This window comes from Alligator mississippiensis, chromosome 6 (assembly GCF_030867095.1).
Source record: "Alligator mississippiensis isolate rAllMis1 chromosome 6, rAllMis1, whole genome shotgun sequence".
NCBI classification, from domain to species: Eukaryota; Metazoa; Chordata; order Crocodylia; family Alligatoridae; genus Alligator; species Alligator mississippiensis.
Genome location: NC_081829.1, coordinates 3,400,354 through 3,425,166, shown reverse-complemented (window position 1 = coordinate 3,425,166; position 24,813 = coordinate 3,400,354). Strand labels below are relative to the sequence as shown.

At 52.0% G+C, this 24,813-nt stretch overlaps 1 protein-coding gene across 2 annotated transcripts; it reads left to right on the top strand.

Moving 5' to 3' along the window:
- Positions 1 to 1,695: 1,695 nt before the first annotated feature.
- On the top strand, positions 1,696 to 24,373 carry SELENON (selenoprotein N). 2 transcript variants are annotated; one of them, XM_059729520.1, is made up of 13 exons: positions 1,748 to 1,833; positions 3,987 to 4,095; positions 7,626 to 7,743; positions 8,585 to 8,715; positions 9,355 to 9,567; positions 9,893 to 10,017; positions 11,240 to 11,377; positions 13,621 to 13,702; positions 14,744 to 14,932; positions 16,398 to 16,503; positions 17,002 to 17,114; positions 18,483 to 18,584; positions 20,766 to 24,373. In XM_059729520.1, the coding sequence occupies exons 2-13, from the start codon at positions 4,093 to 4,095 to the stop codon at positions 20,934 to 20,936; spliced, it is 1,491 nt and encodes a 496-aa protein (XP_059585503.1). In that variant the 5' UTR covers positions 1,748 to 1,833; positions 3,987 to 4,092; the 3' UTR covers positions 20,937 to 24,373. The 2 variants fall into 2 exon arrangements, with proteins under 2 accessions (XP_059585502.1, XP_059585503.1); XM_059729519.1 differs by lacking the exon at positions 3,987 to 4,095 and having other exon boundaries at positions 1,696 to 1,833.
- Positions 24,374 to 24,813: the final 440 nt, after the last annotated feature.

Sequence of the window (24,813 nt, the reverse complement as noted above, 5' to 3'; positions counted from 1 at the left end):
TTTTCAACCTTAGACTCGAGGTCTTCTCTGTAGACTTGAGACCCCACTCCGAAAATACCAGCTCTTGGCTTTCCTTTGGGTTTTTTTGACCACAGGAAAAATAACAGAGCACATCTTCTGGTGCAAAGAACTCGGGCACACCACGGCCAGGCAGGGTCACGGTGACACTCTGGATTCGCAGGGGAAATCTCCGGGGATCTCTTTCGTGCACCTCATTGCCGGGCACCCTATGGCACCCTCGGCCAAACAGATGTGCCACCCAGAGATGTGCAGCAGAAAATTTTCCAGTGCTTTAATTTTCTGTGGGAAGTTTTCCATTTCTAATAATTAATTGTTTCATAAAATGCATTAGGACCAATGAATGGACGCCAATACAATATTAGGGAAGCTTGGCAGTTCCCAAGTTGTAATGAATGTTGTTCAAGTGATTATCCCTAGGAAGTGTGAGACAGAGCACATCTATGTGTTATTGATTTGTGAACAGGAAGGTAAATGCACTCGCATAATCATCCAAACCAAAAATCGAGTTATGAATTCACTTAATTGGCTGTGCAGGTCAAATCAAAACCGAAGCACGGCATATCCTGCACAGTTCTTTGGGTGTGCTAAAATTCGTGTGTCGACGGGTTTTAGTACCTTCGGTTTTTGTCTTAAATTTAAACAAACAACGCAAGGGAAGTCCATGCTATCGCGTACAGGTAACCCCTGCTTAGCGCTGTTTCGCTACAAGGCTCATTTGAGGTGGATACCTGACCCTGCTCGGCGAGCGTTGTTGCGGTGCGTGCGGCTGCGTCTGGGTCATCAACACCTGCGGTCGCCACCTTGGGTCGTCAAATACTTCTGGTTTTGCTTAATGCTTGGTTTTTCAGGAACCAATTCAGAGCGCTAAATGGGGGTTGTCCATGTTGTCTTTATGTTTTTACAAGTATTCCAACAAAAATAATTTCTTTCCACCAAAAGTTCAAATTTGTTTGAATATAACACCGAAACCACGCTCGGTGCGCTGTATTTAATTTCCCCCCCGATGAAATATTTCAGTTCGAAGACACGTGGCTGTTGGGACAGCAAAGGGACAGTTCTCTTCACTAAACCCGAGTCCAACCAGCGCGCTAAACCCGGGCGCGCTCTCGACGGCATTGGGAATTTTTCCGGAGAATTGGCCGGTTCAAAATGTTCTGGAAAGCCCACGTCGCCTCCCCTCCTGCTCCCCGTCCTATGTTGCCCTTTTTGTCGCCCCAAGCAAGCCTACAAAGACCATTGGGACACACACACACACACACCCCCATTTATCCAGCCAATTAGAGCTAACTCTCTCTAGATCGAGAGCGCTGTCTCCGGATTAGGTCTAGCTCTCTCTAGATACTGTCAGATAGACACAGCGAGAGAGAGAGCGAGCGAGCGAGGTGTAGGTGGAGAGGCCTCTTTCTAGCTGGCGAGACTCGCTGCACGCCGGGCGCCCCGTTACATTCATGGCGCGCTGTGCCGGCGGGGGGGGGGGGGGGCGGCGCTCTGTGTCACGCGGCTCGCAGACACGCGAGACCCAGCGGCGCGGCCACACGTTCGCGTCCCGACGCGGATACAAGTGTAGAGACAGAAGCGGATGCGGATACAAATTGATACAGTTGCAGACCCAGCCGCGCCGGGCCGGGGGGAAGTGGAGGTCGCCCCGCCCCGCCCCCGCCAGGCTCCTCCCCCTTCCCCTCCCCGCCCCGCCCCCCCGCCGAGCGGGCCATGGCGCGGGCCGGGCTGTCGCGCGTGGCCGTGGCGGTGGCGGCGCTGGCCGTGCTGGCCGCCCTCAAGTACCGGCGGGACGCGGAGGTGGCAAGGCAGCAGGTACCAGCCCCGGCCCCCCCCGTCCTGCACACACCCGTGCTCCCCCACCCACCCCCCCCGTGCCCCTGGGGGGGCCTCCTCGGCTGCCCCGTTGCAGCCCCGATCCCTTCCCTTCCCTTCCCTTCCTCCGGCACCTTCCCTGCCTCAGTGTCCACCTCGGCGTGGGGTGGAGGAGGGGAGGCCGCCAGGCCGAGGCGAGGGCACGGCGGGCAGTTTCCAGGCCTCGCACGGGCGGGAAGAGCCTGGCGCCGTCCCACGTGCAGCGCGTCACGTCGATGCCAGGTGCCGCGGCCCCGGAGAGGCCAGGGTTCCCCCCCGGGCCGATGTCTCGTCCGCCGTCAGACGCCCCCGTTCCTCCTCGGGGCTGTGCGGCACGCGCAGACGCCGAAAACCGTCGCGGAGCGGGAAGCGAGCCGGGTAAACGAGGGTCCCGTGAGACCTGACCGAGGGCCCCGAGCGCAGAGGCGCCGCCGCGCCGGAGAGCAGGTGGACGCAGCAGTGAACGGCGAGGAGTGAAAAGGGCCAGCTCCGGGCACGGGAGGGAGAAGCCAACGAGGCAGCGTCGCTGGAGTCGGGTCCCGCCGCGTCGGCACACCCCAGCCCCCTGCCCAGCTGCAGCCGCGTGGACGCAGGCAGACAGGGTTCCTTGGGTGTCTTGTATTCGAGTAGGTCTAATAACAGACACCGGATTTGCCCGAAGAGCCTTGTCCGCCCAGGGCGAGAGCTGGAAAGCCGGAGACCAGAGACCGCGGCCAGAAGGGTGAAGGCCTGCGTGGTCTGGACTCCGGTCTTGTTGGGCTCGAATTTTTTGGGCCAGCTTTCACAGTGACCCGCAGAGGGACTTTGTGTCCTCACTTGGTGCTGTGTCGTGTCCCCGGGAGGTGGCAGGTCTTCAACGTATGTTTTCTAACACAAGAATTCAGGTCTGGAGCGGTGATTCTCAACCGGGGCCCTGCCAGGTCTTTTGAAGGGGGTCCTGAGAGGGAGGAGAGGAGCCTGGACAATCCCCGATCCCTCTTGCCAGGCCTCTGCAAGGAAGTGCGCACCGTAGTCTAGAGATGAGTGCTTGAACTTGGGTGCCACTCAGTTCACACAAGACGTGGAGAGGTGCCTCGAGTCCAGCAAGGCTGGGAGCGCCTGGCCTAGAGAGGCTGCGGGCAGGAGCCACGCGCGGTGCCAGCCTGGTGCCGGGTGGGCCAGGGGTGGGGATTGCAGAGCTAGAGGAATTGCATCCAAAGGGGGAAATACGACAGTCGCGTAATAGGACAGATTTTTTTTCCCCATCAGATCCATTAAAGCAGTTCTTATACATATGCAACTTAGGTGACTTCTGCCATACTTGGGAGAGAGGACGTCTTTGATGAATGGAAAGTCAGAGAGTAATTAGTATCTTCGGGGCAGGCAAGCCTCACGGGTGTGTCTTCGGATATCCAGGAAGGCTCCAGCGAAGGCCTATCTAGCTGCGTGGTCCTGGGATTCCTAGGGGGAAATCCCTCTTTGAAATGGACCTTTTTAAGCCTCAAATGCAGCGCGCGAAACGTGGCACCACCCCGGTTTGTGGAAGGGTGTAACCCGCGAAGCTGAGTGCAGAGGGGACCGCTCTGTCCCCTCCCGCTTCAGCAGGACACGCAGAGAGGGTCGAAGAGGATTTCCGTTCTGGACGTCTTTTCGGAGCCGCTTTGCATCAGACATAACAGGTCTTACTCGCTGAATCCTTCGGGCAGAGGGACCATGGCAAAGGCTGGGTCGGGCGCAGCCAGAGATGAGCACGACATCTGAACAGCTGAGTGTTCGTGTTGGGGGGAAGGCTTTTTTTTTATCTTCCCTTTAGCCTGTTTAAAATGTCTTCATTTTCTCTTTTTCCTTTAATAGCACCTTTTTACCCTAAATGACCAATGGAGGCTTGGGGGAGCCTCCCACTGCTCCTGCTGTTTCATTTGAAGACTGGGGGAGCTCCGTCTCTGCCTCAGGTCCTCCACTATCCATCAAAGGCAGTTGTTATTTCTGATACTGCCTGGTTTTGAACCTTAAAAGTAAATCTTGGTTCTTTTTTGTTTTGCTTTCTGTAAAGAAGCAAAAAGGCACAAACCTGTCGTGTCCATCCCCCCACTTTTTTTTTTTAAAGGTTGTCTCTACTCTCCCTTTGGTTTCAGACTGTCAGGACTGGCTTGTGCGCTATATTGAAAGCCTTGGTAGCAAGCTCCTTCGTTGCTCTGGAGCATCATCTCCAAGAGGGCTGAAGCGCTGTGCTTTCCCTGGATGGTGAGGCCTCTTATGCTGTGTCTCTGTTAGTATTTCTAATGGGACCAAGCTATCCCTATGCTGGTCAGATACCCCTGGAAAAGTGCCTGTGCAATCCCAGGTACTAGCTTTGCTGGAAGAGCAGCTATTTGAACCCGTCTCGTGGCAGAGAGTGCCTTTTGGAGCGGAGGGGTGCCCATTTGTACCCCGATGCCACATATGTGGGCCCCAGCTGGCTGATGGCACATGTTTGCATGTGACACACGTGACACTATAGACCCTCTTACTGGTCTCAGCCCCCTTGGATTCTGCCCGGTTGTCATTCAAAGAATGAATGCTGCTTCTTTTAGGGGAAAAAACATGCAAGGGGCCCCAGGAATAGCCCAGGCTTTCCTTCGCACCCCAGCCACAACGAATCCCATAACACACGTGTAGGATCCTGAGTGCAAATCAGCCTGACAGCATGCCAAGTGAAGGAGAGCAGGAGTAGCAGGGGGCACTGCCGGTGGCGTGGGGCCGGTTAGGTAATGCATGTCCAGGTGATCCGAGCAAGTGGACCATGCGCCGCAGGGCGGAGGAAGGTGAAACCCCCTTGCTGGTCCTCCCCAGTCTGACCTGGGAGGGAGCGTCTTTCCCGAGTGCTCGACTAAGATGCACCAGCCAAGAACTGGAGAGGTTTTTGGTGCCAGCGGGAGAAGCGGGGCGCCCCAGGCAGGGTGTCCGCTAGCTGTGGTCCAAGTCTGATGGTGCAGAAAAAGGCAGGGGGTGGGGACCCTACAAGCCTAGTACTGTATTCAAGTTGGGGGGTGGAAGGGCTCCTTCCTGGCCCCCGCAGCCTGGGATTGATACAATACAAACGGGGAAAACCACTTGTCCCATTGGCAAACGATGAGCTCCCCCTCGGAGCATGCAGATTGGCTCCTACCTCTCTTTATAAACAAAGTCAGATGAAATTCTGGCGTCTGCAGCATCCGAACAGGAAGAAGCTGCGTTGTGTCGTGCCCATTGCAGCACGGGAACCAGAAAGGCTCTTCAGCCGTTGCTGTCGGCCCGGAGTCTCCCGAGGCCCAGATCAGTGACGTTTTTGACCTACTAAGTTCAAAGGGAAAACAAAAAGGAAAGGCGCAGAGGCCGGCGAGGGTTCATCCCGTTGGTGGTTGCAGCCGCACTGGGGAATGCCTGCCCGCAGCTCCGCGGGCACCATCTGCCCTTGCAGGATGCTGTTTACGTTTCCGAGCTTCCCCGGCTCCTGGGTTATAACTCTCCCTGCCAGAAGCAGGTCGCGCTGACTTGCAAGGTGGGGGCACATTTGAAACGCCTGGTCCATTTTTAGAAATACTTCCTAACACGGTGAAACAGGCCCCGAGCTGGCTGCGCCGGTTGCAGGACCTCGTGTACGAGCCATGCCCGGGCGGCGCTGTGCCGCGGTGTGGTTGCCTGCTTGCGGTGTGGTAGCCGCGCTGTGGGCCCTTTTACAGGGAATAAAGGCACAATCCTGTCTGGCAAAGCCCAGGATAGCTTCAGGGCCTGGATTAATTCGCTGTTCGTTCCCCTTCCAATCCATCATCCTTTATTAATATTCTCGCTCTGGCCCACCTTCTTCTTGCGAAGGGGCCCAGAGAGACCTGCCTCCCGTGCTCTGTGAGTCCTATTCACCAACTGGTGCTTTGCCAGTTGCTTGTCTTGCCGGGGTGGGGGATTTCTTTCCTTCTCCCTTTTCTCCTCCACCCTGCAAGTCCCCGAGTGCCGCTTTGGCTGCACTCGACAGGAGCAGAGCCTTCCAGGCTGCATTAGCTGTGTTTCAGGCTGGCAGACAACAGATGGAGAATAAACGGGTTCAGGAGCTCTGGGGCTGCTAATGGTGCTGCAGGCAGTGGAGAATAAACAGAGAAGAATAAAGACTATTTACTCTGGGTCCTGGAGGCTTTGCTGGTGGGGACTTGGCCCCATCTGTCAGCGTGGCCCTTGATGGACGAGCCCGAGCCTGCTGCAGAGTGGCAAGGAGGATCAGGGCTGTCCGACCCTCTCCTTCCCTTCCCCATCTTCTCTCCCCAGCATCCCCACGCTCTCCTTCTGCCTGCGTTTTGTCTTTCTTCTTCCCCCCTGCGCTCTGAACGCTGCGGAGAGGAATGGGCTGGAAGAGCCATCTGTTTAGGTCTCTGCCAAGTGACAGTTGCATTTCGGTGGCACCTTCCACCGGAGATTCATTCTCCGTGTGTTTTTCTGTAATGAAATTAGGCCTTGCACACTGCTCGGGGGAGGCCCGAGAGGGCTTGGCTCGGGACAGATGCGACTTTCAATCGTTTGGAAGGGGGGAAAGGAGTTACCTCTTGGACACACGCAGTGGCTATTTTATATAACGGTTCTCTCTCTCCAGACCTGCACTGGAATAAGTGAAGCTGCTGTAAATTCAAATGCAAACTCAAGTGGTTTGTGTCAGCGTGTGAACAGCCTTTACCAGTATAATGCAACACCGGTGTCACTGTTAACGTCTGTCCGCACTCTTGGTGTCTCAGTGTGGGAAGTGAGGCGCGGGGTGGTTGGACCTGCTCCCCCCAGGCTACGCGCCGTCTTGCCGAGCAGAGGAAGGAACATTTGAATTCTGATTTAACTTGGCAACATCCCTTCTTAGGAGCAAGGGACCGAAAGCTTTCATCCCGCCCTGATTTGCTTACGAGATCCCAGTTTGGTTCTCGGTGGCCACCGCTGACGTCCAGGCTGTGAATGTTGTTGGGCTGTCAGCTTTTTGTTCCCTTTCTACCAACGTACGAGGGCTCGATTAGTTTTCCCTTCGCTTGCGTGAAGCGAGTCTTTCATTCAGATAATCACTGCCACGCTCTGCATAGGATGTTGGTTAATTAAGGCAAGTCGCCGTACCCTGGGTAAGATGCCCAGCTATGAAAACAGGTCCCTGGTATTTGTGGGAACGGGTGAATGAATGAACCCATGCTAGCAAATTAAGAGCGGGTGGGACTTGCTGTGGAGCAGCCGGTGCGTGCTAAATGTCCGTGCACCTGCTCTTACCCTATGTCAGATGAAAGTTAAGCCACAGTAATTCAGCTCTCAGTGAAACAGGGCAAAATGACCATGGTTTACTTTCCCCTTTGCTTGCGGCAAGAACAGGCACGCAGGTGATTAATGCACGGCAACTGATAAATGCCCAAGCCCATTAACTCTCTGTAACTTGTTCATTTGCCCATGACCAACAGGGAGCCTACTACCTGCAAAACACCTTCTGTGACAGCCTCCACAATGCCTTCAGCAAGGGGTGTTGGGGACAACTCAGAAAGAGAGGAGGGAAAAACTAGAGCAAATGATTTGCTGTGAATTGTGCAGCCAGATGTAGTTTTAATACACTTCTGTCAACAGTTCCCAGACACTAATCTTTACTGTCAATAGAGCAAGGTATTGCCAGCGAGCATTCGTCTGTGCATTGGACAGCTCTGTTTGTAATTGTTAAAGATGCACAATAACTCTTGAGCTGGGGGGGCCTAAATTAATTCTGGAGAGCAGCTTGAATTAAGACTCTTTGCCTCTTATTTCTCACCTAGGAGACAGCTTTGAAGGCTCTGGGAAATGAGGGCTTTTTTCTCTTCTCCTCCCTGGACACTAACAATGATCTGTACCTGAGCCCTGAGGAGTTCAAGCCAATAGCTGAGAAGTTAACGGGTAGGTATGGACCTTGAAAGGTCAGCTGTGCGGTGACGTGGATGGACAGTGAGGATATGAATGTAACATGTATGCAGTGGCTTTCGTTACATTTTCTTTCCCTCCTGCCATTCGGGGGTTAACCTCTACAGTGAGCAGCCGCTGAGCTGTCAGTGTTTTTGGAAAGGCTTACGTGTCAGACACTGCTTTCACCAAGCACGGTCTGTGTCAGACTGATGCTCCCGGTGCTGGACTAGTAAAGCACATAAGTTACTTTTGTCTGGGGCTTAAAAGGGATTTGGGGTGGGTGAAGGCAACTGATAGATACAGCTCAGCGCTGGCGAGGCCAAGCCCATTTGGGAGTCCCTGGGCGCCATTCAGATTTTGCTCTGCTTGCCTCTGATAGTGGTTGAGCAAGTGCCCATTTGGAGCCTGCATCCCTTTGTAACAAATGGTTCTCGGGGAAGCCAAACGCTTGAAATATCATGGCGATAACACGCGGGTGGGTTTAAACTACAGTGAAAATACCCAGCGTGTTTGATCCTGCTGTACTGAGCTGGCTGGAGCGTGTGTATCGGCTCCTGGCTAGATGGAATCGGAATCAGACCCGCTCAGCTGGGACACAGGCTTTGTACTGCTCTCGGCTAAGGGGCGATTCTCCTCTAAAGCAAGTAACAGAGGCCTGTGCTATCTGAAGGAGGTGGATCTGAATTCTCTTAGAGCCACTGAATGCAGCAAAGCGACAGCTGTGAGGTTCTCAATGAATTTGCTCCGATAGTAAACGTATAATCATCTCATCACGGGTTGCAGGGGGTGGGGGGGAGAAATAACCCAGCTGTTACATGATCGTTGCTTTGTTTAGGTGTTACTCCTGTCTCTGAATACGAAGAGGAAGAGACGCTGGATCCCAGTGGGGAGATGCTGTCTGTCGCTGCTAAATTCCAGCCCTTGCTCATGGAAACGATGACGAAGAGCAAAGACGGTTTTCTAGGAGTAAGTGCACAGGATGCGTGTGAATCGGTTTCTCACCGGCACCCGTGCAGCTAGCTCTGGACATTGGAATAACCTCGACACGAATATATTGTGTTTGTTTTTAGGGTGGTTATTTCTATGGGCAGGGATCAGACTAAGCCAGAGGCCACTGGCACATTATTTTGGCACTTTTGCTAGTGACCTCACAAGTTTCTGCAGTACCTTCCCCTTTTTTATACTATGTACATACTTCCAAAGCTTATGCACTAAAGAGAAACCTCCCGTGTGTGACCTGGGCATAATACTCTCCGCTGGAATTTGCAAAACTGAAGCTTCAGCTCTGAAAAGTCCCCTTGCTCAGAGAGGGTGGTTACACTCCAGACACTGTGTTGATATATGGCCATTCCTATGCTGTTCATCAGTATGATGAGGTTAGCAGTTTTATTTTATTACTGATTATTTTGTCAGAAACTTCCAGCTGCAGTGGAACTGCTAGGAGGCCCTTGATCGTAGGCAAAGTTTTGGATAGACTCTGCTTCCCTTCCCCAGAAAGCTGACCCCCGTGCACCAGTTCTTATCCATCAGCATTGCGTATGGCAACACTCTTCAGATCCTCCCGCGTCCTCTTCAGCTGTTCTGATGCTCTCGTTGTGTTTGCAGATTTCTCACGTTGCTCTGTCTGGGCTCCGGAACTGGACGGCGCCAGCGGCCCCCGTGAACGTGATGTTTGCCAGGCAGTTCAAAGCTTTTCTCCCTCCAAAGAATAAGCTGGAACTCGGCGATCCCTGGTGGATTATCCCTAGCGAACTGAACATCTTCACCGGGTACCTTTCTAACAACCGGTTTTACCCTCCAGCCCCCAAGGGCAAAGAGGTAAGAACACCACCTTCTCCGAATCACGGTCTGCCTCCTCACCCAGGGGAGGTGCGTGGCACAGGAGCTCGTCTGTGCTGTTAAACCTTGTGCTTTTCATGCACATCTGGAAGTGCGGAGCGTATAGAAGAATTATTAAATACACTTAGCCAGATTTTGAACATGCAGGGAGAAGTGTAAGATGGGACATCTCAGTCCGATCTAAACTGTGTCGATTGTTTAATCCTCCTGGCTGTCTAAGTGGGTAGGCTTTGAACTCTGCTTAGCAGAAATGTGTGTTACAGGTGACTGGTCTCATGTTTGCTGTTTTTGATTCTCTCCACAGATCATCATCCACAAACTCTTGAGCATGTTCCATCCACGCCCGTTTGTAAAGACCCGCTTTGCGCCTCAAGGCGCTGTGGCCTGCATCCAGGCAAGCAGCGAGTTTTACTATACCGTCGCATTCAGGTAAGAACTCCCCAGGGGCTGCAGGTGGGTGCGGGGGGAGGGAAGGAGGGCAGAAGGGGCAGGGGTGTTAACTAGGAGGATAGGGCATGTTTTCAGTTAGATCTACATAATTCTTCTTTTAAGACCAAGTCTCTCTTCCCCATCAAATCAAAATGCAAGTGACAGAGTTGAAGATTATAAATTTCCCAAATGTTAGTTTTTGTAGCTCATCTTTGGGGTGGAAGAAGGGTGTGAAAGGACTTGGCAAGTAAAAAGGTCTTGACCTCATCTTCTAGACAGCGAGAGACGGAGGGAAGGGAGGACGCTTAGAGAAGCCAACCTGGCAGCAGGCATTGGGGTACTTGAATGCACCCCAGAAGCAGAGCGAATTCAGGGTTGGGCTGTGTGGTCACGCCCTCGCTACCCCATATGTGGAGCTGATGAGGAGACAGACCACTCTCCCGGGCCAGCCTTGCAGGAAGTGGCTGTTAACGTGTGTTACTCCCTTGATTCCTGTAGATGGTGCCCACGGGCCCTTGTACACGCCACAAAATTGGCCTTTAAAGCGGCTTAAATGCCCTTATGCACCGCATTAACGGCATTGCTGTTTACACTGTCGGCAGAGTATTACACGTTCATGGCACTGCTGTTTACACTGTTGGTGGCATGCTGTGCATTAAATGACTTTGGGACGTAGCAAAATAAAACACCTCCAAGAGGCAGGTAAGGATCAGGCCTGACCTTTGTGCACGTGTCACAGGGATTTACTTTGGTTTAATTCTCCCTGAATTGAAGCAGTGGGTTTTTAAAAACCCACTGCTTCAATTCAGGGAGAATTAAACTGAAGGAAACCCCTGTGGTGTGTACAAGCAGCCCATGCTCCTAATTGTGTAGGAACAGTTGCCCTGTAAGCAAATCCACAAGACTTGGCAACCTCCCCTTTCCCTCTGGTGACGGCCTGAACTGCAAGGGGAAGGTCTGGTCAGTCACGGGGTGTAGCAGTGCTCAAGGATAATGCCGCTTAGGAGCATCTGGCTCCTCAAACAGCTTTATGCTGCACGCGGTTCTTTCCTTGTCTGTGCTGTGCAGGGCCTTGAATGGCTCTTTTCACCTTACTATCTGCCTTACAGAAGCGCAGCACGTGACATGACAGCCAGCAGTCGTGTAGGCTTTGCTTTCTCCTCGCCCTGGTCCCTTGGTCATGGCTGGAGCACGCAGGCTCACTGCTGTTTTCCCATTTCAGGATTCATGCTGAGTTCCAGTTGAATGAGCCTCCAGATTTCCCTTTCTGGTTCTCCCCTGGCCAGTTCACAGGACACGTCATCCTCTCCAAAGATTCTTCCCATGTTCGGGAGTTCAAGCTCTTTGTCCCAAACAACAGGTACAGCCATTCTTGTTCCTTCTTTATACACTGAGGAGAGGCCTGAGATCTGTTACAGCAGGGAACGGGAGCGAGAGCCGAGGGGATCTGTGATTTCCCCCTGCCCCGTGCTGTGTGCGCGTGTCACAACTAGGGAGTGTTACCTGGCATTTACAGTGATCTCTTGCCTGAAGGTATCCGAGTACATTGATTGCTCAAACCAACCCCTCTGTTCCCAACTTGTGCACAGGGGAGATAAGGGACTCCCCCAGACCTGCAGATGAACATGTCAGAAGGAGGTTGAACTCGGGAGACCAAGTTCACTGCACCAAGCTTTGATCCTAGGGAATGCTATCCTACCTGCACACAATGCATCCTTTACCACTTGACTAATTTTGGACATTCAAAAGATAGATTTCCTTTTTGGGCTCTAAACATAGTAAGGGAGAACTCCTTTGAGATCGGAAGGTACGCTCCAGACCCACGGATTCTGATGGTCACCAGCTTGGACTGACTTCTTTCCCCACCCGTATCAAGTCAGCACCGGGGAGGCTCATCTGGAGTCCTGTGTCCAGTTTTGGGCCCCCCACTACAGAAAGGATGTGGACACATTGGAGAGAGTCCAGCGGAGGGCTACAAAAATGGTTCAGGGCTGGGGCACATGACTTGTGAGGAGAGATTGAGGGAACTGGGCTGATTTAGTCTGGAGAAGAGAAGACCGAGGGGGATTTGATAGCAGCCTTCACCTCCCTGAAATGGGTTTCAAAAGAGGATGGAACTGGGCTGGTCTCAGTGGGGGCAGATGACAGAACAAGGAGCAATGGGCTCACGTTGCAGCAAGGGAAGTTGAAGTTAGAGCTTAGGAAGAACTTGGGTAGTAAAGCACTGGAACAAGCTACCCAGAGGGGCTGTGAAATCTCCATCCTTGAAGGGTTTTTTTAGACCTGGCTAGACAAAGCCTTGGCTGGGATGATCTAGTTGGGGATGGCCCTACTCTGAGCAGGGGTTGGACTAGATGTGACCTCCTGAAGTCCCTTCCAACCTTCATTTTCTGTGATTCTGTCACTTTATCTCCCATGCCTGTTTTTTTTCTTTTGCTTTTTGTTTTTTTTAAAAGCCCACAAACCACACCACACAACTTGCTTTACCTGTGTGCGAGGCTTAATTACTGTTTGTAAAGCGTTCAAAGAACTCCAGATAAAAAAGCGTCGGATGCACGTTGGCCTCTTTAATTGTGCTGTTGCAAACCTGCATTCACAGCGAATGTCTGGCCAGCTCCTCTTGAATGAGTTCCAGAGAAGCTCAGCCTGCAATTAGAGATCAGGCAGCAGCTATAACTTGCAGATGCAGAAGGCAGCAGGACCATTGCCAGGTCCAGAAGAACCATCAGATGTTCGTGTTGTATTAGACACCTCCTGATGTTTCACATTTTGTGATAAGCCCTTTGAAAATCCGAATGAAACCAGCTCCGCTGTTATCCATGAAACTGAGGAACGCATTATTGCAGTAGCAACATGTTTTTAACAGAGCCATGGAGAACGCTCCGCCAGCCAGAGCCTTGAATAGACTGAATACATATGCTTGCATTTACCATGGCGAGCTGGCTCTGTTGCAGCTTAGAAGGTGGCAGGAAAGGGGGGTTTCTCCACCTGTGTCTTGGCACCTTGGGGTTCAGAGGAGCCTGACTCATCTGCTTTGAAATGCAAAGCAAACAAGATTTCCAAGGCTAGTGTTCGGCATGTGTAGATTTACGCTCTCTGGGAAGCAGCTGGCAGCGTTACAAGGGATAAAAAGCTAAATTCTCACTCAAACCGTCGTGGGCCAAGACTGTTCTGCTGGAATGTTCCCCGGGCGACTTGCAGCTCTGCCTGCACATTTGTTCCAGGAGTTTTTAGCTAGTACAAAAAAGTAACGTGCAGCGGGGATGGGATTTGCAGTGTCTCAGGGATCGGGAAGGACGCTTCCTTCCCCCGTCCAAAAACTCCACGCACCCTTAACTGCTTGCGTGAGTCCCGCTGCTCTTCTGGGCAATCCTTCAACGAGGTCCATAATTTATAGAGCTCTGTGGAAGCCTGGCAGCTCACTTCCGTGGCGCTCCACGTTGTATTGGCTCTTGGGATCTGGGCCGCGGGCTTGGATCCAGCCGAGGGACGGTGGCTGTCCCTCAGGTTCTTGTATCTTAAACGACTCCTGTGATTGAGAGCTTTCCATGCATGTGGTTCTTAGACACGGCTGATTGTGAATGTGCTCGTCTCTTCTTCCAGGTCCCTAAACGTTGACATGGAATGGCTATACGGGGCGAGTGAAAGCAGCAACATGGAGGTGGACATTGGTTACCTCCCGCAGGTTGGTAGCAGTGTACGTTGCTGTACGTGCACACTTGTGACTCACCAGAATATATCCCACGGCAGCCCCGTAGCACTCGCTTCTGCCGTTGCTGCCAGGGCTGTTAGCACTCCCCTTGAGTGCTTGGACGTGAGCCTAATGTTCCCAGCACGCCTGCAGAGACACTGCCCATGGCTGCCAACTCTCCTAACTCGTATTGTGATATGTGGTACTTTTGTCTCTGAGTCAGAGCTCCAGGAGTCACGTGATTTATGTAAGATCTTCACTTTCATTAAAAATTAAAGTTAATTTCTGGCTTGGGTGGCTTTGGAATAATTTGGGAGCCTGCGTGCTGAAGACTTACAGCCCTGAGGGGAAATAAAAAGGTACATCATGCGTTTGGCTTTTAGACATCCCCAGTTCTTTTCAAATGATATCTCATAACTCAGGGACAGGGGGCCTACCGCATGATGTTTTTTCTTAATGTCTCAGAATTGGCAATACCGTTTCTCTTAGATCTTCTTTAATAACTAAAAATAAGGCTCATGACAGATCCCCCAAATCACTTAGGATAGACCACTCACTATAAACATAGCCTGGCTGCTGCTCTCCATAGAGAAGCTCAGTAACAGCCTTCCTATTTGCAGCTGCCCATAAAACTGCTTCACTGCCAGGGTGGATAGAGAAACTTCTGTATGGTACTGCAAGTGTGACAAGTCCCAGAGAAGAGCTTGGGCATCTGGTGCCCTCAAGTGGAAAATCTCCATGCTAAATCTTTGTAGGGGTAGCGTCTCCGCTTTGCCAATCCAAACCAGCGCAAAGCTGTGAGCAGAACAGAAATGTGGAGTTGGGGGAAATGTTTCAAACACGTGCATGTCAATGAATTAAGTAGGGCTTGAGGGAACGCTAAGCGGTGGTGTGCGTGTTCTTTGCAGACAGATACCCTTGCGCATGTGCGTGCACATCTGCTGTGTGTCTGGGGATGGGTTTGAAGGTGGTGGGGCAGAGGGAACTTGGGGATGGTGCCTCTTCTAGGGACTGAGCTCTGTGCTCCTGTTGTAGATGGAGTTAGAATCGATGGGGCCATCCATCCCTTCTGTGATTCACGATGAAAATGGAAATGTGATTGACAGCAGAGACCCCACGGGGGAGCCCATCCAGTTTGTGTTTGAAGAGATAACCTGGCAGCAGAAAATCACTTGGGAGGAAGCGGCTCAGAAGCTGGAAGTTGCCATGTATCCGTTTAAGAAAGTAAGCAAAGCGCCTGCCCTGTTTCTTCTCCCGGGTGTGGTTCAGAGAGAAAAAGAGAACTGTACTGAGATGCTCGAGTCATCCTGAGGCCCAGTAAAGGCTGTAGAGCCGTAGGTGGCTTAAGAGAGAAGTGCCAAGGGACCCCACACAGTGCTTCGACTCAGTACCTGCTGTCCGTGTGCTGCAGCACTTGCCTTGAGCTTGGCAAGGCTGGACTGAGTGCAGTGAGGTTAGTTAGTCTGCGGTGTCTCTGCTCTAGAGATGAGGAATCAGAAGCTCGGAGAGGTCGGTCGTCCAGGGTCGCAGGGAGGCGGGGATGGAGCTCGGATATCTCATGGCTCAGGCTCGTTTAAGTGCAAGCTCATCTCGCCTTGCTCTTATCAGTCACCACTGATGGTATTTTGTGAGAGGCTGGTAATGATGGTGCTTGATAAATGGCTTCCCTTCAGTCTCAGCTGAACCTTGCACGACTACCTTGGGATTGTGCTTTCCTTATTGGCAAGCACCACACGAGCTGCTCGTGGCTCAGCATCTCCAAATGAAAAGCGTGTTTGTGACACTGGGTGACCCAAGTGATTTAATAACCCAGCAGCCATGGGAGCAAGTTGCTCCTCTGCAGCTGAGCGAAAGGAAGCACAAGCCCAGCCCTGGAACGGGATCTCCTCTGGGATGAGTATTTCTGTGAGCTGCCAAGGCGCTAATAAAGTTTGGTTGCTTTGAGTGATTGGAGCCACCTCTGTGCAGCATCCCTCCAGGGCTACTTATTACCTGACAAAAGCATCTTTTCTAATAAACAGGATCAACTTTTCTGGGCCTGTGAGCAGGCTCAGCTGGACAAACCCCTACCTAGTGCACACGCGTGTAACGGCATATGTCCTCTGCATTTCTGCCAGGCTCTTTGGAAATCTCCCCAGAGTTGAAGCCGTTTGCCGGTCTTTAGGGCGACTGCGTAAATCTCAGATCTTTCTCAGACAAATTGCGCTTCGTGCCAGGGAACTGTGTGTCTGACCTGCCCAGCCCCAGGCTTGGCACATGCCTTTCTCCTGGTCACGCTCACCAGAGGATCCCCTTGCACTCTCTAAAGTCAGTGAATGCACCATCTCATTTGTCTGGAGCCTGGCAGGAGGGAAGTGCTCTTGGCTTTTCTTGGACATGGGAGAGGCACAGAGAGAAGTCAGTGGGAGAGCTGCAAACAGACCCCAGGAGTCCTGGGTCCCAGTCGCTTGGAAGACTGGGCTCTGAATGGCAGCAAGGGGGGCAGTGGGGCAGAGAGGATTATTGTCCTGGAAATGCGGAGGTTTAGTTGCTGTGCGTTGAACCCGTGGAGGTGCACAGCTGGCTTTACGTGCTGGTTCGGTTTGCATTGCATGACACACGCTGGGGCAGGCCCAGCCTTTCTGCACCTTGCTCTGTGTTTGTTGGATTGCTTCGGTGTCGGGTTTTCAAACCTCCGCCCTGCTTCCAGGTTTCGTACCTGCCCTTTACACAAGCCTTTGAGAGAGCAAAAGCTGAGAACAAGCTGGTGCACTCCATCCTGCTGTGGGGCGCGCTGGACGACCAGTCCTGCTGAGGTGAGGAGCTGCCGCCTTGGCTCTCTTTAAGGGGGGTTCGGGGGATGGTACATGAGCAGCCAAGCCCCCTGCCCTTCCCAAGTAGGAACGCCTTGTCCAGGCTTCTCCAGGCAGTCGGGCTCAATGGGGAAATGAACTGCAGCTGGCTGAGGTGATGCTGTGCTAGCGAGAACAGGTTGCATTAGAGTCGCTGCCCAGCCCAGAGCCCTGCAGCGCAGACACATCTCTGCAGCGGGCCCACCCCACCGCAGATTGCAGTACCCCGAGCCTCAGGAAAGGTCTGGGCCTTGCATCTTGATGGTGGGGAGCCATCTCTGCTTTGCTGTAGGCTTACACAGCCTATCGCATTCTCCAGCCTGCTCCCACGCGCTGCTCCCCAGCCACCAGATTGGACCAACGTAGCGGCTAGAGCAGTGACACCCAGAGCGCTGGCGTTCAAGACCCCCTGTTGCAGCCCTGGGGGGCAGCTGGGACAATCAGTCTGTCTGTCTCTGGCAGGTTCGGGGCGGACTCTCCGGGAGACCGTCCTGGAAAGTTCGCCCATCCTCGCTTTGCTGAATGAGAGCTTTGTCAGCAGCTGGTCACTAGTGAAGGAGCTAGAGGACTTGCAGGTAAGTGGTGTCCTGTCTGACTTCTGTGCCGATACGGCTGGTAAAAGCAGTTGCTTAACACCCCTGGGACCAGGTGGTGCCGAGGATGGGGTCTCTGGGAGCCCTGGCTTTGATCCCCGCTTTCTGGGCAACCCTAGACATCTGGTCTCTGAGTGTGTCCAAGGTTCCCAGGATCTAGGTCTCCCATGTGCTTGAGATGCCCCAGGGCAGCTACACTGCCCCGCTGCCAGGTTTGGCACACGTGAGCCAGACTGAGCAGGCAGGGTGCACTCAAACGTGCTCCACAGCAGCGAGGATGCAGTGTAGACACTCCCTGTGCCTCGGTTTCCCATTAGTAAACCAGAGGTGACGGCACTCCTGTATCCCAGCTACATTCAAGGTCATGGTGAGGCACTCGGCCACCTGGCTCCCTTGTGCTATGTACACAGGCCAGCACTGCTCGTGTGGCACTGGCTTCCCTGCCTGCGTTCCTGCCTCCTCGCCCCACTAACGGGAGCGCTTGCATAGAAATCCTGACGGCTGTGCACGGGGGGTGAACATAATAGACCGGAGTGGCGAATAAAATGCTGGCAGGTGGCTGGATGAGCTGGGGATGTGCTGCCTCTCTCCTCTTCTGGCTGAGGGCAGATGATGCCATTGCTGGGGCAGAAGGGAGTTCAATTTCTGTCCGCTCCCTAGCAGGACAAATGTCCACCTGTGCTGCTGCCAGTGCCTGGCCTGGCCTGGCTAGAGACAGAGCTCTTTCCGGGATGGGGTGGGCTTCTCAGCTTGCTGCTCAGCCAGAAGCCTTTCCCCGAGACACGCTGCATGCAGTCTGTGGCGTTCCCAGTCTGGCACCTTTTGGTAGAATAAAGCAATGCACAGATGGAGGCAAACTGAGGAGGCAGCTCAAGGATCCTCCTTTGGTCAGAGATACGGTGCCCGCAAACCCCCCCAGAAAGGGAGCTTCACCTGGCGTGTTTCTCCGTCTGCTCCCCCCCAGTGCTGTGAGCTAGGAAGTGTCAGCTTAATCCGGAGTGCCCCAGCTTGGCAGATCTTTACTGGATTATAAATGTTGATTGTTTCCTAGCCCTGGCCATTGATCCAGACATCAGTCAGTCATAGAGATTTAATTCCCTTGAGAAAGCGTACTGGGTACATCTGCCATCGGACCTTTGCCGGCGTCAGTGTGACTGCAGGGGGGTGCCGTGGCAATGAGCATCGCGGTGCCCTGATTGAGAGCCACTAGGCCGGCATTGCATGCAGAACAGGTCCAGCTTTTCAGTCCTGCTCCCTCCCATGTTTTCACGTATATGTTGCATTTGCTCCCCCTTTCTCTCTTTTGCTGTCTTCACATAATGAATGCCCTTCTGGGGTCCTTTTTTACAGACCAAGAGAGAGAATGAATTCTACAGGAAGCTAGCGGAGCTGCACCTAGAGAAATACAACTTCCCTGTGGAGATGATGATCTGCCTTCCCAATGGAACAGTGGTACGTCGGCCACTCTTTGTCCTGGGTCTCTGGCTTTCCTATCCATGACCCACTTCCTTCTCATTCAGTCTTTCATCTCTCAGCAGATCCCGCGGAGTCTTGGGTGCCTGGATAGCACCTGGCATTGCAGAGTTTTTCTTGCTTTAAAATATATATAATCAGACTTAGTGGGATAAATAACAGGAGTTTGGAGTGGAATAAGCCTCTGCTGACATGACCCATTACAGCTGCGTATAGTTACACGAGGAGAGATGTGGCAGTGACTTGCATTAAATGCTGAGCCCTTACAAAGCCCTCGTTGTTTTCCAAGAACCTGAGTGAAGGTTGAAGATGAACGTTTGCCAAGGTGCAGTTTCAGCTGTCTGCAAAGCCCCCAGCTCTGCTCTTGGCAATACCAAACAAATAACTATGATTCCACTTTATAGATGAGGACCCTGGAGCGTAGATCTGTTCTTGCTGTCAAAATCAGAATCTGGATGCGCGAGTCCCTGCTCACCCCTCCCTCCCCAACTCTCCGTGTCGGGGTTTGAAACTATCTGTCACGCCCTGGCTGAGTGCCCGCTGATGGGTATTCCTCAGGCTGTGCTAAATCACGCTGTGATCTTTGGTTCCCTGTGCTGGGCAGTTTCGAGGCTGGCCCTCTGGGTGTGCTTTCAGCGTGCTTGTCTCTCCAGCTGCCCCTTCTCAGAGATGGGATGTGGATAACCTGGAGAGGGTCCAGAGAAGGGCCACTCGTATGGTTAAGGGCTTGCAGGCCAAGCCTGATGAGAGACTAGAGAACCTGGACCTTTTCAGCCTCCGCAAGAGAAGGTTGAGCGGCGACCTTGTGGCTGCCTATAAGTTCATCACAGGGGTACAGAAGGGAATTGGTGAGTATTTATTCACCAAGGCGCCCCCGGGGGTTACAAGAAATAATGGCCACAAGCTAGCAGAGAGCAGATTTAGATTGGACATTAGGAAGAACTTCTTCACAGTTCGAGTGGCCAAGGTCTGGAACGGGCTCCCAAGGGAGGTGTTGCTCTCCCCTACCCTGGGGGTCTTTGAGAGGAGGTTGGATATGCATCTAGCTGGGGTCATCTAGACCCAGCACTCTTTCCTGCCTATGCAGGGGGTCGGACTCGATGATCTATTGAGGTCCCTTCCGACCCTAACATCTATGAATCTATGGGACTTAACGATCAAGCTGGAACTTAGTGTCAGCTCCCCGACGCCTCCCCAGAATGGCACCAAACCTGCGGACCCTCCACATTTCTGCCTTATCCTTCAAGGGCTTTGTGACAGGCACAGCCCCAAAGTGATGCAGACAGACTCTGCGAGGGAATAACCCAAACCCAGCTCCTGCCTCCTTCCCTTTACCTCTCTTAAGAGCTCTCTAGATTGTAGTCAGCATCTTCCAGGGAGCCCATTACAACCAGTAGTTTCAGCCCCAACCTGCCATCAGGCCCCAGTCCCAGGTCAGTGCGGCAGACTCCTTTTCTTACTCCCAGCAGGTTCCAGCACTTTAACCCTTCCCCATCCCCTGTCTGGGTTGATCCGAGTCATTAGTAGGTCAGCGGACTGACTCCATTGTGCCCCCTTGGACTGGAGAAGTACAGCAGAGACAACAGCTTTTGATGCTTGTTTTGCTCCAGCTAAGTGTGGGTGACTGTGCTGTCTGCCTCCCTCCACGGGTGTCTCCTATCAGGACAGCACTAACTCCTTGCAGCCTAGTCGTGCACGCATGATGGGAACCAGACAGACAGAGGCAAAATAAAAGGGATGCTTTGTTCCTAATGTCGTTTCTGAGAAGCCTCTTAATAACAGCGTGTGTGTTTGAGGGTGCTGGCTCCTGTGCCCAAGGACTCCTGTGCTGTCCTACCCCCGCTGTCTGTGGCTGAACGTTGCTTTTAAAAGCACTGGGTAATGCCAGCTGCTACTGAAATCGATGGAGCTGCAGGTGCTTAGCGGTCTTGGAAAGCAGGCCATTAATCTCGCATGGCTTCACCCCTCCGTAAAATGGAAGCCCTGTTTCTCAGAGACATAATTCACTAGCAACTGCAAAGCACTTCGAGGTCTTTGGACTTAGTGAAGGGCATAAGTGTGTTGTTCACCTGGTTATCGGCTAATCCATTGACTGGTGAACTGCCCTTACAGTGGTGGTTGTTTAAACTGTGTCGTTCTATGGCATGCTTCCTTCCCCAGATTCACCACATCAATGCCAACTACTTCCTGGATATTACTTCTATGAAGCCCGAAGAAGTTGAGAGCAGCGTCTTCAGTTTCTCAACCAATTTTGAAGATCCTTCTACTGCGACCTACCTCCGGTTCCTGAAGGAGGGACTGCACAGAGCAAAACCCTTCTTGCAGACTTAAAAAAAAAAAAAAAAAAAAGGAGCAAGTCTAACTTTGGGAGTTGTTAGAGCTTGGTTTTTTGGCTGAGGCGGTTCTTCCTCCTCTGTGGAGTAAACACGGTGTGGATACTGAAATGCAGAAGATTCTAGGATGGCAGCCTTGAACTGAATGGTAGGGTTGTAGATTTTAGAACAGCATCATTTAAAAAGTTTTAATTTCTCTTTTTACATAACTTCCCCTTGCGAGTTTAGGAAACTTCTAGAGGAGCTAAAACACCTTAATTTATAAGCCTTTTGTGCATGTGTGTCACAGTCTGTATTACCACCCCTTTCTTTTGCTTAATCTTTACTCTAGAAGTTATGTCTGGTAGCACTCACGTTGTAGCTATCCTGAGTGCACACTTCGAATACTTGTTCTCCAGGGCCTGACTTCCTTACCCACCGTCCGTACAGCACCACTTGTTCATGTCACGTGCCACTCTCTACGAACAAGGGTTGCAGAGCTGAGCTGCCAGCGTATGATGCTTTCTACAAACATTTAGCATTTGGTAATAGTTCTCCTTGCTTCTGGAGCAGTTCAAATGAGTTGACTCTGATCTACAAATCATTGTGTAGTCTGGGTTCTGGCCTTTTTTTTAGGGTCTCTGTATTTCCACATCTCTCGGCGAGGGCATCGGATAGCTGCCTAGATCAGTTTGATGTGCCGTAAGACCTCCCTTAGTCAGGCTCTCGCCTGAGAGGGAGATCGTAGAGTTGACCTGGTGGAACTGGCAGTGGGAAAGTCGTCATCAAAATATGTTCTCAGTGTGTTTCAGTGCTCAGCGTTGTCCTGAGAGCCTTTGAACACTGAGACATCCTAACATGATTCCCAGGTGTTATTCATCCAGAAGCCTTTGCATGTTGTGTACAGCTGTAACTTGCTACCATCCGTGCTTTACATCTTGCATGTTTCGTGTTTCCAAGGCCGCTGAACAAGCGAACCCATCAGCTGCAACAGATTTCTTTGAAAGAGAGGGTTGAGTGTCCGTCTCGCCCGTTAGCTGCTATAGAAATGAAGTGTTTTTTCCCTGACATCCTTGAGAATTGCACACAAGATTTTTTCCAAGGGTGAAGAATGAAGGAGAATTTGCCATCAGACTGGTGACGATCCTTCTCCTCTAACAGTCTTCAGTGGCTGCTCTAATTTGATCCTGCAGCCAAGAACTTGTATAAACGTAAATTAATTAAAAAGATGGAGATGTCCTTTAGATAGCAAAATCCTATTACAGTCCATGGATATAACTATTGATTACTTGTTTTATCATCCCCTTGAACACTTGCTGTCCTGTCGCTGGGTCAGACAGAATCAGTGGTAGACAATCAAAGCAGCCAATTGCCACAGCCAAATAACGGGGCTGGTGATGCTTTTTTTTTCTGCTCACCGAAGCACGATTTAATCTGAAATGCACTCAGCGGACCAAACAAGATGAACAGCCCCCAAAGCCCCTGTGCTGTTTGGGAGTCTTGTTTTCCTTCCTTCATGGGATGCATACTTCAGATTAAACAACCAATCTGGTAGAGAGGTCTTTGTCCCAGGTCTGCTGTACTGCAGTGATTCGTGACCAAGGTACCTGGGCACCGGCACCTTTGAAGGGTGCCGCTGAGATGTGAGGAGATAAGCAGGTAGGCTCGGGCTTTTCCCCGACTGGCCATTCCCCTGGTCCTACTGCCTAGCCCCTCTACAAGGTGTGCCCTGTAATAAATCAGTGTTTTAAACGGGGTGCAGCTCAATTCACGAAAGTTAATAAGGGGTGCCCTGGGTCTAAAAAGGTTGAGAACCACCGCTGTAGTGTGTTAAATAACCGTGGGGGCATTTCTCAGTATTAGCTTTATAACTGTGTGTCAGCTCTGTTCTGCAGGCCTCTGAAGTGGTGGAAGGACGTCACAGGATCAGGTCTGGCAGGTTTTCGACTGGCGATTGTGCCCATTATCAGTGTTTGTAAACAGTGTTACGGTCTGGAAGCAAAATCCGATCCTGACAATGCAAATCACTTTAGGTATTGATACTGTGAACCAGGCAAGCACTGGGTAGCTCTTATGCTAAAGGGGCTCTAGTTGCTCAAACTGGGAATTTCAGGGTATCTAATTCCCTTAGCCTCTGTTTCGACTCAACCTTTCGGGTTTTACAGAACTTTGTTGGAAGCATTTTCATCGTTTGATTATTTTTTTCCCCTCGATTCAAATAAGGGTGGGTTTTAGACTTCAGACCGTTCCCTGTGTAAATATTACCGTCACAGGGAATTAATTCTGCACTTCTGTTTTGGTTTGGTGCAAACCAGGACGGAGGGAAGTGCAGGGCCACGTCTGAACGAGCAGAGATTGGTTTCATCTTCTCCATGTGAAAACGCATATAATGAAAGGAGAAATGATCCAGGGCTTTGTCATCAGTGACTGATGTTAAATCCTGAGAGAAGTACCCATAGTCTGAGTTTTTAAGTCTGTATTTTACTGCCTGTCTCACTAGTGCTCATCTGAAGCAGGGATAACCATCAGTCAGTGCGATCGTGTCAGGGCTGCTTCCCAGTGTGATGGTAAATCACTTAATGCCTGTGTTTTGCCCACTGCTGCGCTACGGCGTCACCGGGCACCTCTGGAAAGTAACCGTAAGTCATCAGGGAGCGGTGCTGGCAACTCCGGGATACACTTAGTGAGCAAAACCTTGCAGGTACAAGCTTCTGGGTTGACAAAAGGTAGCCAGTTCCTAAAACATTCCCCTTCAAATTAGGACCAAAAAAAGTAGATCTGTGGTGACCTGACTGGCTGTTTTACATTGCTACATCTCCCTCTAGTGTCCCTGAATGCCACTTTTTTCCATGAAACCGTGTCACCTCACTACAAGTGTAAGCATGTCAGGATGGCTTTTGTTTCAGAAACAGACAAAATTATTCCAGCGGTTTGGACTGTTCAGTGGGTCTCAACGGAGCAGGAATGAAGTGCTTCTGCTATTAACGTTTTAACAGTAAAGCTACCGGAAAGACCCAATCACTGTTCATTTACCGCTGGGTAACGGTTGATCTAGTTGCGAGAGGCGAAGCCGTGTCTTAAACTTTTTTAATATGCGCCAAATACTTTTTCATATTTTTACTACATCATTCATAGGGTTTTATAGGCTGTTTTAGTACCACTGAAGAGGAGGAAGGCGGAGAAGTTTTTCCCCCCACCCACCCCGTCATCTGTTCTTCGTGACGGTCTGACCTTAAACCACGAACGGGTCAGGCCTGATGTTTGACAGCTGTACGGCAGGAGAAAACCATCTCGTACCCTCCTCTTCTGGGGCTCTTTGGATCACTGTGTTTATAGCTTATTTTCCTCGAGCGGCGGCTGTTCTCTTGCTGCGGGGGTGTCGCAGCCCTTTTATACTCTCTCGCACGGCGAGAACTCGGGGTCACAAAATAAACGGAGTACCTAGTAAGTTTCAAACGAGCGCACGGCGGTTCTTTTTCGCGCGGTGTCGCTGAACGGGCAGGACTCGGCGCCACCAGACTGGGGGAAGCGGAGAGCCTAGCCGGATTTGTGAAGCGGGTGGAGGAAAGCGGCGTCCACCACCGTCGAGCAGGGCACGGCCTCTGCATCGCAGCATCCTCGGCCTGCACGGCCGGAGGCTGCACGTGAGAGGAACAGGGGGGGAACCCGGGTCAGGCCCCGTCCGTCACTCTCTGCTTCGGCCTCGGGCAGCTGATGTTTTTAACTCGCGTTTTCAGCCTCCACATGACCGGGCACCACCCAGGCTACGGCAGCAGTGCCCAGTCGGTGGTCTGGCTGCCACCAGCGGCACGCAGATGGCGGGAATGCACCATCGTGACTTTATAGGACAAAAAGATGCTTAAGGCTGGATGGAAAAACGGGCCGGTGCTTGAGGC